General features: G+C 44.2%; 1 protein-coding gene across 2 annotated transcripts in view; it reads left to right on the top strand.

Moving 5' to 3' along the window:
* The window catches only part of LOC139386695 (ralA binding protein 1), a 38,609-nt gene that overhangs the window by 17,677 nt on the left and 7,319 nt on the right, over positions 1–13,613 (top strand). For both annotated transcript variants that reach the window (XR_011629097.1, XM_071132516.1), the window contains exons 9-11: positions 2,315–2,446; positions 7,762–7,872; positions 8,915–9,036. Coding sequence is in view for 1 of the 2 variants with exons in the window: in XM_071132516.1 (XP_070988617.1) it covers positions 2,315–2,446; positions 7,762–7,872; positions 8,915–9,036 (365 nt within the window). In the remaining variant the exon portion in view is untranslated. The remainder of the gene's footprint in view (positions 1–2,314; positions 2,447–7,761; positions 7,873–8,914; positions 9,037–13,613) is intronic.

Here is a 13,613-nt window from a genome sequence, read left to right as displayed (position 1 = left end):
TAAACTGCCTTAATTATGCTGAACCCCAGGAAGAGTAGCTGCTGCCTTGGCAGGAACTAATGGGAATCCATAATAAACCCCAGGAAGAGTAGCTGCTGCCTTGGCAGGAACTAATGGGGAGCCATAATAAACTCAAGGAAGAGTAGCTGCTGCCTTGGCAGGAACTAATGGGGATCCATAATAAACCCCAGGAAGAATAGCTGCTGCCTTGGCAGAACTAATGGGGACCCATAATAAACCCCAGGAAGAGGAGCTGCTGTCTTGGCAGGAACTAATGGGGATCCATAATAAACCCCAGGAAGAGTAGCTGCTGCCTTGGCAGGAACTAATGGGGATCCATAATAAACCCCAGGAAGAGTAGCTGCTGTCTTGGCAGGAACTAATGGGGATTCATGATAAACCCCAGGAAGAGTAGCTGTTGCCTTGGCAGGAACTAATGGGGATCCATAATAAACCCCAGGAAGAGTAGATGCTGCCTTGGCAGGAACTAATGGGGATCCATAATAAACCCCAGGAAGAGTAGCTGCTGCCTTGGTAGGAACTAATGGGGATCCATAATAAACCCCAGGAAGAGTAGCTGCTGTCTTGGCAGGAACTAATGGGGATCCATAATAAACCCCAGGAAGAGTAGCTTCTGCCTTGGCAGGAACTAATGGGGATCCATAATAAACCCCAGGAAGAGTAGCTGCTGTCTTGGCAGGAACTAATGGGGATCCATAATAAACCCCAGGAAGAGTAGCTGCTGCCTTGGTAGGAACTAATGGGGATCCATAATAAACCCCAGGAAGAGTAGCTGCTGTCTTGGCAGGAACTAATGGGGATCCATAATAAACCCCAGGAAGAGTAGCTGCTGCCTTGACAGGAACTAATGGGGATCCATAATAAACCCCAGGAAGAGTAGCTGCTGCCTTGACAGGAACTAATGGGGATCCATAATAAACCCCAGGAAGAGTAGCTGCTGCCTTGACAGGAATTAATGGGGATCCATAATAAATACAAATGCCACAGATGTCTCAAGTTTTGAGGGAGAGTGCAAGTGGCTTGCTGACTACCGGAATCCACCTGTGGGATCGTCTGAGGAGTATTTCTGTCTGTAATAAAACCCTTTTGTGGGGGGGGGGGGGAATGAATTCTGATTGGCTGGGCCTGGCTCTCCAGTGGATGGGCCTATGCCACCCCCACTCCACCCCTGCGAGGTCATGTGAAATCCATAAATTATGGCCTTATTTATTTAAATTGACTTGATTTCCTCCTAAAAACTGTAACTTTGAAATTGTTGCATGTTGTGTTTTATATTTTTGTTCAGTGTAACATATTGTGTAGTTAATATTAAAGGTTATATTGTGTAGTTAATATTAAAGGTTATATTGTGTAGTTAATATTAAAGGTTATATTGTGTAGTTAATATTAAAGGTTATATTGTGTAGTTAATATTAAAGGTTATATTGTGTGGTTAATATTAAAGGTTATATTGTGTAGTTAATATTAAAGGTTATATTGTGTAGTTAATATTAAAGGTTATATTGTGTAGTTAATATTAAAGGTTATATTGTGTAGTTAATATTAAAGGTTATATTGTGTAGTTAATATTAAAGGTTATATTGTGTAGTTAATATTAAAGGTTATATTGTGTAGTTAATATTAAAGGTTATATTGTGTAGTTAATATTAAAGGTTATATTGTGTAGTTAATATTAAAGGTTATATTGTGTAGTTAATATTAAAGGTTATATTGTGTAGTTAATATTAAAGGTTATATTGTGTAGTTAATATTAAAGGTTATATTGTGTAGTTAATATTAAAGGTTATATTGTGTAGTTAATATTAAAGGTTATATTGTGTAGTTAATATTAAAGGTTATATTGTGTAGTTAATATTAAAGGTTATATTGTGTAGTTAATATTAAAGGTTATATTGTGTAGTTAATATTAAAGGTTATATTGTGTAGTTAATATTAAAGGTTATATTGTGTAGTTAATATTAAAGGTTATATTGTGTAGTTAATATTAAAGGTTATATTGTGTAGTTAATATTAAAGGTTATATTGTGTAGTTAATATTAAAGGTTATATTGTGTAGTTAATATTAAAGGTTATATTGTGTAGTTAATATTAAAGGTTATATTGTGTAGTTAATATTAAAGGTTATATTGTGTAGTTAATATTAAAGGTTATATTGTGTAGTTAATATTAAAGGTTATATTGTGTAGTTAATATTAAAGGTTATATTGTGTAGTTAATATTAAAGGTTATATTGTGTAGTTAATATTAAAGGTTACTATAATTCTGTAATAATAATGTCTCCTCCCCCCCCTAGGAGTTCCTGCTGAACTGCCTTCACAGAGACCTCCAGGCTGGGGTGAAGGATCTGTCTAAAGAAGAGAGGCTCTGGGAGGTCCAACGAATCCTCACCGCTTTAAAACGCAAACTACGGGAGGCGAAGCGACAGGCAAGGAAGGACACACACAACATAAAATCAAATCAAATCAAATCAAATTTTATTTGTCACATACACATGGTTAGCAGATGTTAATGCGAGTGTAGCGAAATGCTTGTGCTTCTAGTTCCGACAATGCAGTAATAACAAGTAATCTAACTAACAATTCCAAAACTACTGTCTTGTACACAGTGTAAGGGGATAAAGAATATGTACATAAGGATATATGAATGAGTGATGGTACAGAGCAGCATAGGCAAGATACAGTAGATGGTATCGGGTACAGTATGTACAAATGAGATGAGTATGTAAACAAAGTGGCATAGTATAGTATAAAGTGGCTAGTGATACATGTATTACATAAGGATACCGTCGATGATATAGAGTACAGTATATACGTATGCGTATGAGATGAATAATGTAGGGTAAGTAACATTTATATAAGGTAGCATTGTTTAAAGTGGCTAGTGATATATTTACATCATTTCCCATCAATTCCCATTATTAAAGTGGCTGGAGTTGAGTCAGTGTCAGTGTGTTGGCAGCAGCCACTCAGTGTTAGTGGTGGCTGTTTAACAGTCTGATGGCCTTGAGATAGAAGCTGTTTTTCAGTCTCTCGGTCCCAGCTTTGATGCACCTGTACTGACCTCGCCTTCTGGATGATAGCGGGGTGAACAGGCAGTGGCTCGGGTGGTTGATGTCATACAGAGCATTCTGAAAATGGATTCAGATTTCTTCCTTTTTCCACATTTTGTTACGTTACAGCCTTATCCTAAAATGGATTATATAAAACATGTTCCTCGTCAATCTACACACAATACCCCATGATGACATCACAATATCCCATAATGACATCACAATCCCCCATGATGACATCAGAATAGCCCATAATGACATCACAATATCCCATAATGACAAAGCAAAACCAGGTTTTTTTTTTTAAAATTGAAAAAATTATAATTCTTGAGACGTTTTTACAACTTGATTGGAGTCCACCTGTGGTAAATTCAATTGATTGGACATGATTTGGAAAGAGACACACCTGTCTATATGACGTCAGAGCAAAAACCAAGCCACGAGGTCGAAGGAATTGTCCGTAGAGCTCCGAGACAGGATTGCGTTGAGGCACAACGTAAACAAAATGTGGAAAAAGTCAAGGGGTCTGAATACTTTCTGAATGCTCTGTAGATGTATATATGGCTCAAAACACGTGATTTATGTTTTAGCTGTTGAAGAAGCAGCAGGTACTCTTCCTGGGGTCCACACCAAAAATAGAACTTGACAAAATACCGAACACTACAACGACTACAATACAAAATTAAACTCAGAACACTACGACTAGAGAACAATACGACTGTTTTAAAAACCAATTATGATAATTAGAAAGAGAAAATAAAGACATAAATATCCTGTGTGTATAGCCATGCTATTTTTTACTCTGTTATTCACTGTCATTATTTATTCGTATTTTATTCTTGAACTCTGCATTGTTGGAAAAGGACCCGTCAGGCAGCATTTCACTGTTACTCTACACTTGTCTACAAAGCATGTGACAAATAAGATTTGATTTTAAGGTCAGCTGATTTTTAGTGTGCTGTGATAAGATATTGTGTAAAATAATGAATTTGAATAACTGATTTGCATTAAGTTGGTTAGCCTGCCAGACAGTTTTAGAGGAACGATTGAATTCCATTCAAACAAAGCAGTCAATCCACAGGTAGACTCTGGCTGACGTCAGTTGATGGTAGGATTTAGACAAATTGGAAATGTAGCAAGTACTGCTGTTGGATTAATTGTCATTTATAGTCTGTTTACATGCATTTTAGAGGCTATTTATACAGAACACTGGTGCAAAACTTTTATAAACTCTTTAATTAATTGACAACATTTTAGGTTGACAATAATTCACATGACTTTTATTTTCCTACATATATCCAGTCATATGACCAGGGTTAGAGGTTCTATTCATTCTATTTACCAGTCATATGACCAGGGTTAGAGGTTCTATTCATTCTATTTACCAGTCATATGACCAGGGTTACAGGTTCTATTCATTCTATTTACCAGTCATATGACCAGGGTTAGAGGTTCTATTCATTCTATTTACCAGGGTTAGAGGTTCTATTCATTCTATTTACCAGTCATATGACCAGGGTTAGAGGTTCTATTCATTCTATTTACCAGTCATATGACCAGGGTTAGAGGTTCTATTCATTCTATTTACCAGGGTTAGAGGTTCTATTCATTCTATTTACCAGTCATATTACCAGGGTTAGAGGTTCTATTCATTCTATTTACCAGTCATATTACCAGGGTTAGAGGTTCTATTCATTCTATTTACCAGGGTTAGAGGTTCTATTCATTCTATTTACCAGTCATATGACAAGGGTTAGAGGTTCTATTCATTCTATTTACCAGTCATATGACCAGGGTTAGAGGTTCTATTCATTCTATTTACCAGTCATATTACCAGGGTTAGAGGTTCTATTCATTCTATTTACCAGGGTTAGAGGTTCTGTTCATTCTATTTACCAGGGTTAGAGGTTCTATTCATTCTATTTACCAGGGTTAGAGGTTCTATTCATTCTATTTACCAGTCATATGACCAGGGTTAGAGGTTCTATTCATTCTATTTACCAGGGTTAGAGGTTCTATTCATTCTATTTACCAGTCATATTTACCAGGGTTAGAGGTTCTATTCATTCTATTTACCAGTCATATGACCAGGGTTAGAGGTTCTATTCATTCTATTTACCAGTCATATTTACCAGGGTTAGAGGTTCTATTCATTCTATTTACCAGTCATATGACCAGGGTTAGAGGTTCTATTCATTCTATTTACCAGGGTTAGAGGTTCTATTCATTCTATTTACCAGTCATATGACCAGGGTTAGAGGTTCTATTCATTCTATTTACCAGTCATATGACCAGGGTTAGAGGTTCTATTCATTCTATTCACCGGGGTTAGAGGTTCTATTCATTCTATTTACCAGGGTTAGAGGTTCTATTCATTCTATTTACCAGGGTTAGAGGTTCTATTCATTCTATTTACCAGTCATATTTACCAGGGTTAGAGGTTCTATTCATTCTATTTACCAGGGTTAGAGGTTCTATTCATTCTATTAACCAGTCATATGACCAGGGTTAGAGGTTCTATTCATTCTATTTACCAGTCATATTTACCAGGGTTAGAGGTTCTATTCATTCTATTTACCAGTCATATGACCAGGGTTACAGGTTCTATTCATTCTATTTACCAGTCATATTTACCAGGGTTAGAGGTTCTATTCATTCTATTTACCAGGGTTAGAGGTTCTATTCATTCTATTTACCAGGGTTAGAGGTTCTATTCATTCTATTTACCAGGGTTAGAGGTTCTATTCATTCTATTTACCAGTCATATTTACCAGGGTTAGAGGTTCTATTCATTCTATTTACCAGTCATATTTACCAGGGTTAGAGGTTCTATTCATTATATTTACCAGGGTTAGAGGTTCTATTCATTCTATTTACCAGTCATATGACCAGGGTTAGAGGTTCTATTAATTCTATTTACCAGGGTTAGAGGCTCTATTCATTCTATTTACCAGTCATATGACCAGGGTTACAGGTTCTATTCATTCTATTTACCAGTCATATGACCGGGGTTACAGGTTCTATTCATTCTATTTACCAGTCATATGACCAGGGTTAGAGTTTCTATTCATTCTATTCACCAGGGTTAGAGGTTCTATTCATTCTATTTACCAGTCATATGACCAGGGTTAGAGTTTCTATTCATTCTATTTACCAGGGTTAGAGGTTCTATTCATTCTATTTACCAGTCATATGACCAGGGTTAGAGGTTCTATTCATTCTATTTACCAGTTATATGACCAGGGTTAGAGGTTCTATTCATTCTATTTACCAGGGTTAGAGGTTCTATTCATTCTATTTACCAGTCATATGACCAGGGTTAGAGGTTCTATTCATTCTATTTACCAGTCATATGACCAGGGTTAGAGGTTCTATTCATTCTATTTACCAGGGTTAGAGGTTCTATTCATTCTATTTACCAGTCATATGACCAGGGTTAGAGGTTCTATTCATTCTATTTACCAGGGTTAGAGGTTCTATTCATTCTATTTACCAGTCATATTACCAGGGTTAGAGGTTCTATTCATTCTATTTACCAGTCATATGACCAGGGTTAGAGGTTCTATTCATTCTATTTACCAGTCATATGACCAGGGTTAGAGGTTCTATTCATTCTATTTACCAGTCATATGACCAGGGTTAGAGGTTCTATTCATTCTATTTACCAGGGTTAGAGGTTCTATTCATTCTATTTACCAGTCATATGACCAGGGTTAGAGGTTCTATTCATTCTATTTACCAGTCATATGACCAGGGTTAGAGGTTCTATTCATTCTATTTACCAGTCATATGACCAGGGTTAGAGGTTCTATTCATTCTATTTACCAGGGTTAGAGGTTCTATTCATTCTATTTACCAGTCATATGACCAGGGTTAGAGGTTCTATTCATTCTATTTACCAGTCATATGACCAGGGTTAGAGGTTCTATTCATTCTATTTACCAGTCATATGACCAGGGTTAGAGGTTCTATTCATTCTATTTACCAGTCATATGACCAGGGTTAGAGGTTCTATTCATTCTATTTACCAGGGTTAGAGGTTCTATTCATTCTATTTACCAGTCATATGACCAGGGTTAGAGGTTCTATTCATTCTATTTACCAGTCATATGACCAGGGTTAGAGGTTCTATTCATTCTATTTACCAGTCATATGACCAGGGTTAGAGGTTCTATTCATTCTATTTACCAGGGTTAGAGGTTCTATTCATTCTATTTACCAGTCATATGACCAGGGTTAGAGGTTCTATTCATTCTATTTACCAGTCATATGACCAGGGTTAGAGGTTCTATTCATTCTATTTACCAGTCATATGACCAGGGTTAGAGGTTCTATTCATTCTATTTACCAGTCATATGACCAGGGTTAGAGGTTCCAACCCTGTTCTATTCATTATATTTCTGTGTGCTGCTGCTGCATGGTGAATGCCGTTGTCTAGGCAACCAAAGACTGCTTGTATCAGCAAGAAGCAACAAAGTTTCATCACTGTTAAGAGTCTGTGCTACAGCAGAAACTCAACCTGCCTTCCCGTCTTCAGTTTCTTTATTAGTTTCCAAAATGACGGTTATTTCTTCCATACCCGTCGGTTACACGGTTATGCAGTAATTGTGCCAGCCCTAGTGGGTACCTCCCAGGAGTGTTAGAGATCCGGTCTCTCTAACGTGTGTGTGTGTGTGTGTATGTGTGTCCAGGAGTGTGAGACTAAGATAGCCCAGGAGATAGCCAGTCTCTCTAAAGAAGACGTTTCTAAAGAAGAGATGACTGAGAATGAAGAAGAGGTGGTCAACATACTGCTGGCACAGGTAACACACGGTAACACACGAACATGGACATTATGGAGTGGAAATGATCTGCTGATTTATGCTGAACAGTGCTTTTTTTTTATCCCCTCCCTGCCTCCCCTCTCTCTCTCCCTCCCCTCTCTCTCCCTCTCTCCTCACTCTCCCCTCCCTGCCTCCACTGTCTCTCTCCCTCCCCTCTCTCTCCCTCTCTCCTCACTCTCCCCTCTCTCTCCCTCTCTCCCCCCTCCCTGCCTCCCCTGTCTCTCCCTCCCCTCCCTCTCTCTCTCCCCTCTCTCTCTCCCTCCCCTCCCTCTCTCTCTCCCCTCTCTCTCTCCCTCCCCTCTCTCTCACTCTCCCCTCTGTCTCTCCCTCTCTCCCCCCCCTCCCTCTCCCCCCCCCCTCTCTCTCCTCCCTCCCCTCTCTCTCTCCCTCCCCTCTCTCTCCCCCTCCCCTCTCTCTCTCCCTCCCCTCTCTCTCTCCCTCCCCTCTCTCTCCCTCTCTCCTCACTCTCCCCTTTGTCTCTCCCTCTCTCTCCCCTCCCTGCCTGCCTCCCTCTCCCCTCCCTGCCTCCCCTGTCTCTCTCCCTCCCCTCTCTCTCCCTCTCTCCTCACTCTCCCCTCTCTCTCCCTCTCTCCCCCCTCCCTGCCTCCCCTGTCTCTCCCTCCCCTCCCTCTCTCTCTCCCCTCTCTCTCTCCCTCCCCTCTCTCCCCCTCTCTCCTCACTCTCCCCTCTCTCTCTCCCTCCCCTCTCTCTCTCCCTCCCCTCTCTCTCCCTCTCTCCTCACTCTCCCCTTTGTCTCTCCCTCTCTCTCCCCTCCCTGCCTGCCTCCCTCTCCCCTCCCTGCCTCCCCTGTCTCTCTCCCTCCCCTCTCTCCTCACTCTCCCCTCTGTCTCTCCCTCTCTCTCCCCTCCCTGCCTCCCCTGTCTCTCCCTCCCCTCTCTCTCTCCCTCCCCTGTCTCTCTCCCTCCCCTCTCTCTCCCTCTCTCCTCACTCTCCCCTCTGTCTCTCACTCTCTCTGCCCTCCCTGCCTCCCCCTCCCCCTCCCCTCCCTCCCTCCCTAAAGGAGAATGAGATCCTGACAGAGCAGGAGGAGCTGATATCTCTGGAGCAGGTGTTGAGGAGACAGATCGCTACAGAGAAGGAGGAGATCGAGAGACTGAGGGCCGAGATCGCTGACATACAGAGGTCAGAACTCTGACTGACGTGACCGGCTAGAGGTCACAGCTCTGACTGAACGTGACCGGCTAGAGGTCACAGCTCTGACTGAACGTGACCGGCTAGAGGTCACAGCTCTGACTGAACGTGACCGGCTAGAGGTCACAGCTCTGACTGAACGTGACCGGCTAGAGAGCACAGCTCTGACTGAACGTGACCGGCTAGAGAGCACGGCTCTGACTGACGTGACCGGCTAGAGGTCACAGCTCTGACTGAACGTGACCGGCTAGAGGTCAGAACTCTGACTGACGTGACCGGCTAGAGGTCACGGCTCTGACTGACGTGACCGGCTAGAGGTCACAGCTCTGACTGACGTGACCGGCTAGAGGTCACGGCTCTGACTGACGTGACCGGCTAGAGGTCACAGCTCTGACTGAACGTGACCGGCTAGAGGTCAGAACTCTGACTGACGTGACCGGCTAGAGGTCACGGCTCTGACTGACGTGACCGGCTAGAGGTCACGGCTCTGACTGACGTGACCGGCTAGAGGTCACGGCTCTGACTGACGTGACCGGCTAGAGGTCACGGCTCTGACTGACGTGACCGGCTAGAGGTCACGGCTCTGACTGACGTGACCGGCTAGAGGTCACGGCTCTGACAGGTGGATGGAGAAATGCTCACTTTACATGTGTTGCTATTTTTATAAAGTGTAGATTTTACAATCTTGAGTATTTTATCTTACAGGAGGCAGGTAGCCTAGTGGTTAGAGTGTTGGGTCAGTAACCAGCAGGTAGTCTAGTGGTTAGTGTTGGGTCAGTAACCAGCAGGTAGCCTAGTGGTTAGAGTGTTGGGTCAGTAACCAGCAGGTAGCCTAGTGGTTAGAGTGTTGGGTCAGTAACCAGCAGGTAGTCTAGTGGTTAGTGTTGGGTCAGTAACCAGCAGGTAGCCTAGTGGTTAGAGTGTTGGGTCAGTAACCAGCAGGTAGCCTAGTGGTTAGAGTGTTGGGTCAGTAACCAGCAGGTAGCCTAGTGGTTAGAGTGTTGGGTCAGTAACCAGCAGGTAGCCTAGTGGTTAGAGTGTTGGGTCAGTAACCAGCAGGTAGCCTAGTGGTTAGTGTTGGGTCAGTAACCAGCAGGTAGCCTAGTGGTTAGTGTTGGGTCAGTAACCAGCAGGTAGTCTAGTGGTTAGTGTTGGGTCAGTAACCAGCAGGTAGCCTAGTGGTTAGAGTGTTGGGTCAGTAACCAGCAGGTAGCCTAGTGGTTAGAGTGTTGGGTCAGTAACCAGCAGGTAGCCTAGTGGTTAGAGTGTTGGGTCAGTAACCAGCAGGTAGCCTAGTGGTTAGAGTGTTGGGTCAGTAACCAGCAGGTAGCCTAGTGGTTAGAGTGTTGGGTCAGTAACCAGCAGGTAGCCTAGTGGTTAGTGTTGGGTCAGTAACCAGCAGGTAGCCTAGTGGTTAGTGTTGGGTCAGTAACCAGCAGGTAGTCTAGTGGTTAGTGTTGGGTCAGTAACCAGCAGGTAGCCTAGTGGTTAGAGTGTTGGGTCAGTAACCAGCAGGTAGCCTAGTGGTTAGAGTGTTGGGTCAGTAACCAGCAGGTAGCCTAGTGGTTAGAGTGTTGGGTCAGTAACCAGCAGGTAGCCTAGTGGTTAGAGTGTTGGGTCAGTAACCAGCAGGTAGCCTAGTGGTTAGAGTGTTGGGTCAGTAACCAGCAGGTAGCCTAGTGGTTAGTGTTGGGTCAGTAACCAGCAGGTAGCCTAGTGGTTAGAGTGTTGGGTCAGTAACCAGCAGGTAGCCTAGTGGTTAGTGTTGGGTCAGTAACCAGCAGGTAGCCTAGTGGTTAGAGTGTTGGGTCAGTAACCAGCAGGTAGCCTAGTGGTTAGAGTGTTGGGTCAGTAACCAGCAGGTAGCCTAGTGGTTAGTGTTGGGTCAGTAACCAGCAGGTAGCCTAGTGGTTAGAGTGTTGGGTCAGTAACCAGCAGGTAGCCTAGTGGTTAGTGTTGGGTCAGTAACCAGCAGGTAGCCTAGTGGTTAGAGTGTTGGGTCAGTAACCAGCAGGTAGCCTAGTGGTTAGAGTGTTGGGTCAGTAACCAGCAGGTAGCCTAGTGGTTAGTGTTGGGTCAGTAACCAGCAGGTAGCCTAGTGGTTAGAGTGTTGGGTCAGTAACCAGCAGGTAGCCTAGTGGTTAGAGTGTTGGGTCAGTAACCAGCAGGTAGCCTAGTGGTTAGAGTGTTGGGTCAGTAACCAGCAGGTAGCCTAGTGGTTAGAGTGTTGGGTCAGTAACCAGCAGGTAGCCTAGTGGTTAGAGTGTTGGGTCAGTAACCAGCAGGTAGCCTAGTGGTTAGAGTGTTGGGTCAGTAACCAGCAGGTAGCCTAGTGGTTAGTGTTGGGTCAGTAACCAGCAGGTAGCCTAGTGGTTAGTGTTGGGTCAGTAACCAGCAGGTAGCCTAGTGGTTAGAGTGTTGGGTCAGTAACCAGCAGGTAGCCTAGTGGTTAGAGTGTTGGGTCAGTAACCAGCAGGTAGCCTAGTGGTTAGAGTGTTGGGTCAGTAACCAGCAGGTAGCCTAGTGGTTAGAGTGTTGGGTCAGTAACCAGCAGGTAGCCTAGTGGTTAGAGTGTTGGGTCAGTAACCAGCAGGTAGCCTAGTGGTTAGAGTGTTGGGTCAGTAACCAGCAGGTAGCCTAGTGGTTAGAGTGTTGGGTCAGTAACCAGCAGGTAGCCTAGTGGTTAGAGTGTTGGGTCAGTAACCAGCAGGTAGCCTAGTGGTTAGTGTTGGGTCAGTAACCAGCAGGTAGCCTAGTGGTTAGAGTGTTGGGTCAGTAACCAGCAGGTAGCCTAGTGGTTAGTGTTGGGTCAGTAACCAGCAGGTAGCCTAGTGGTTAGAGTGTTGGGTCAGTAACCAGCAGGTAGCCTAGTGGTTAGAGTGTTGGGTCAGTAACCAGCAGGTAGCCTAGTGGTTAGTGTTGGGTCAGTAACCAGCAGGTAGCCTAGTGGTTAGAGTGTTGGGTCAGTAACCAGCAGGTAGCCTAGTGGTTAGTGTTGGGTCAGTAACCAGCAGGTAGCCTAGTGGTTAGAGTGTTGGGTCAGTAACCAGCAGGTAGCCTAGTGGTTAGAGTGTTGGGTCAGTAACCAGCAGGTAGCCTAGTGGTTAGTGTTGGGTCAGTAACCAGCAGGTAGCCTAGTGGTTAGAGTGTTGGGTCAGTAACCAGCAGGTAGCCTAGTGGTTAGAGTGTTGGGTCAGTAACCAGCAGGTAGCCTAGTGGTTAGAGTGTTGGGTCAGTAACCAGCAGGTAGCCTAGTGGTTAGAGTGTTGGGTCAGTAACCAGCAGGTAGCCTAGTGGTTAGAGTGTTGGGTCAGTAACCAGCAGGTAGCCTAGTGGTTAGAGTGTTGGGTCAGTAACCAGCAGGTAGCCTAGTGGTTAGTGTTGGGTCAGTAACCAGCAGGTAGCCTAGTGGTTAGTGTTGGGTCAGTAACCAGCAGGTAGCCTAGTGGTTAGAGTGTTGGGTCAGTAACCAGCAGGTAGCCTAGTGGTTAGAGTGTTGGGTCAGTAACCAGCAGGTAGCCTAGTGGTTAGAGTGTTGGGTCAGTAACCAGCAGGTAGCCTAGTGGTTAGAGTGTTGGGTCAGTAACCAGCAGGTAGCCTAGTGGTTAGAGTGTTGGGTCAGTAACCAGCAGGTAGCCTAGTGGTTAGAGTGTTGGGTCAGTAACCAGCAGGTAGCCTAGTGGTTAGAGTGTTGGGTCAGTAACCAGCAGGTAGCCTAGTGGTTAGTGTTGGGTCAGTAACCAGCAGGTAGCCTAGTGGTTAGTGTTGGGTCAGTAACCAGCAGGTAGCCTAGTGGTTAGAGTGTTGGGTCAGTAACCAGCAGGTAGCCTAGTGGTTAGAGTGTTGGGTCAGTAACCAGCAGGTAGCCTAGTGGTTAGAGTGTTGGGTCAGTAACCAGCAGGTAGCCTAGTGGTTAGAGTGTTGGGTCAGTAACCAGCAGGTAGCCTAGTGGTTAGTGTTGGGTCAGTAACCAGCAGGTAGCCTAGTGGTTAGTGTTGGGTCAGTAACCAGCAGGTAGCCTAGTGGTTAGAGTGTTGGGTCAGTAACCAGCAGGTAGCCTAGTGGTTAGAGTGTTGGGTCAGTAACCAGCAGGTAGCCTAGTGGTTAGAGTGTTGGGTCAGTAACCAGCAGGTAGCCTAGTGGTTAGAGTGTTGGGTCAGTAACCAGCAGGTAGCCTAGTGGTTAGAGTGTTGGGTCAGTAACCAGCAGGTAGCCTAGTGGTTAGAGTGTTGGGTCAGTAACCAGCAGGTAGCCTAGTGGTTAGTGTTGGGTCAGTAACCAGCAGGTAGCCTAGTGGTTAGTGTTGGGTCAGTAACCAGCAGGTAGCCTAGTGGTTAGAGTGTTGGGTCAGTAACCAGCAGGTAGCCTAGTGGTTAGAGTGTTGGGTCAGTAACCAGCAGGTAGCCTAGTGGTTAGAGTGTTGGGTCAGTAACCAGCAGGTAGCCTAGTGGTTAGAGTGTTGGGTCAGTAACCAGCAGGTAGCCTAGTGGTTAGTGTTGGGTCAGTAACCAGCAGGTAGCCTAGTGGTTAGTGTTGGGTCAGTAACCAGCAGGTAGCCTAGTGGTTAG

This window comes from Oncorhynchus clarkii, chromosome 28 (genome assembly GCF_045791955.1).
Source record: "Oncorhynchus clarkii lewisi isolate Uvic-CL-2024 chromosome 28, UVic_Ocla_1.0, whole genome shotgun sequence".
Lineage (NCBI taxonomy): Eukaryota > Metazoa > Chordata > Actinopteri > Salmoniformes > Salmonidae > Oncorhynchus > Oncorhynchus clarkii.
The sequence above is the reverse complement of the archived record's forward strand: the minus strand, read 5'-3'. Positions and strand labels throughout refer to the sequence as shown.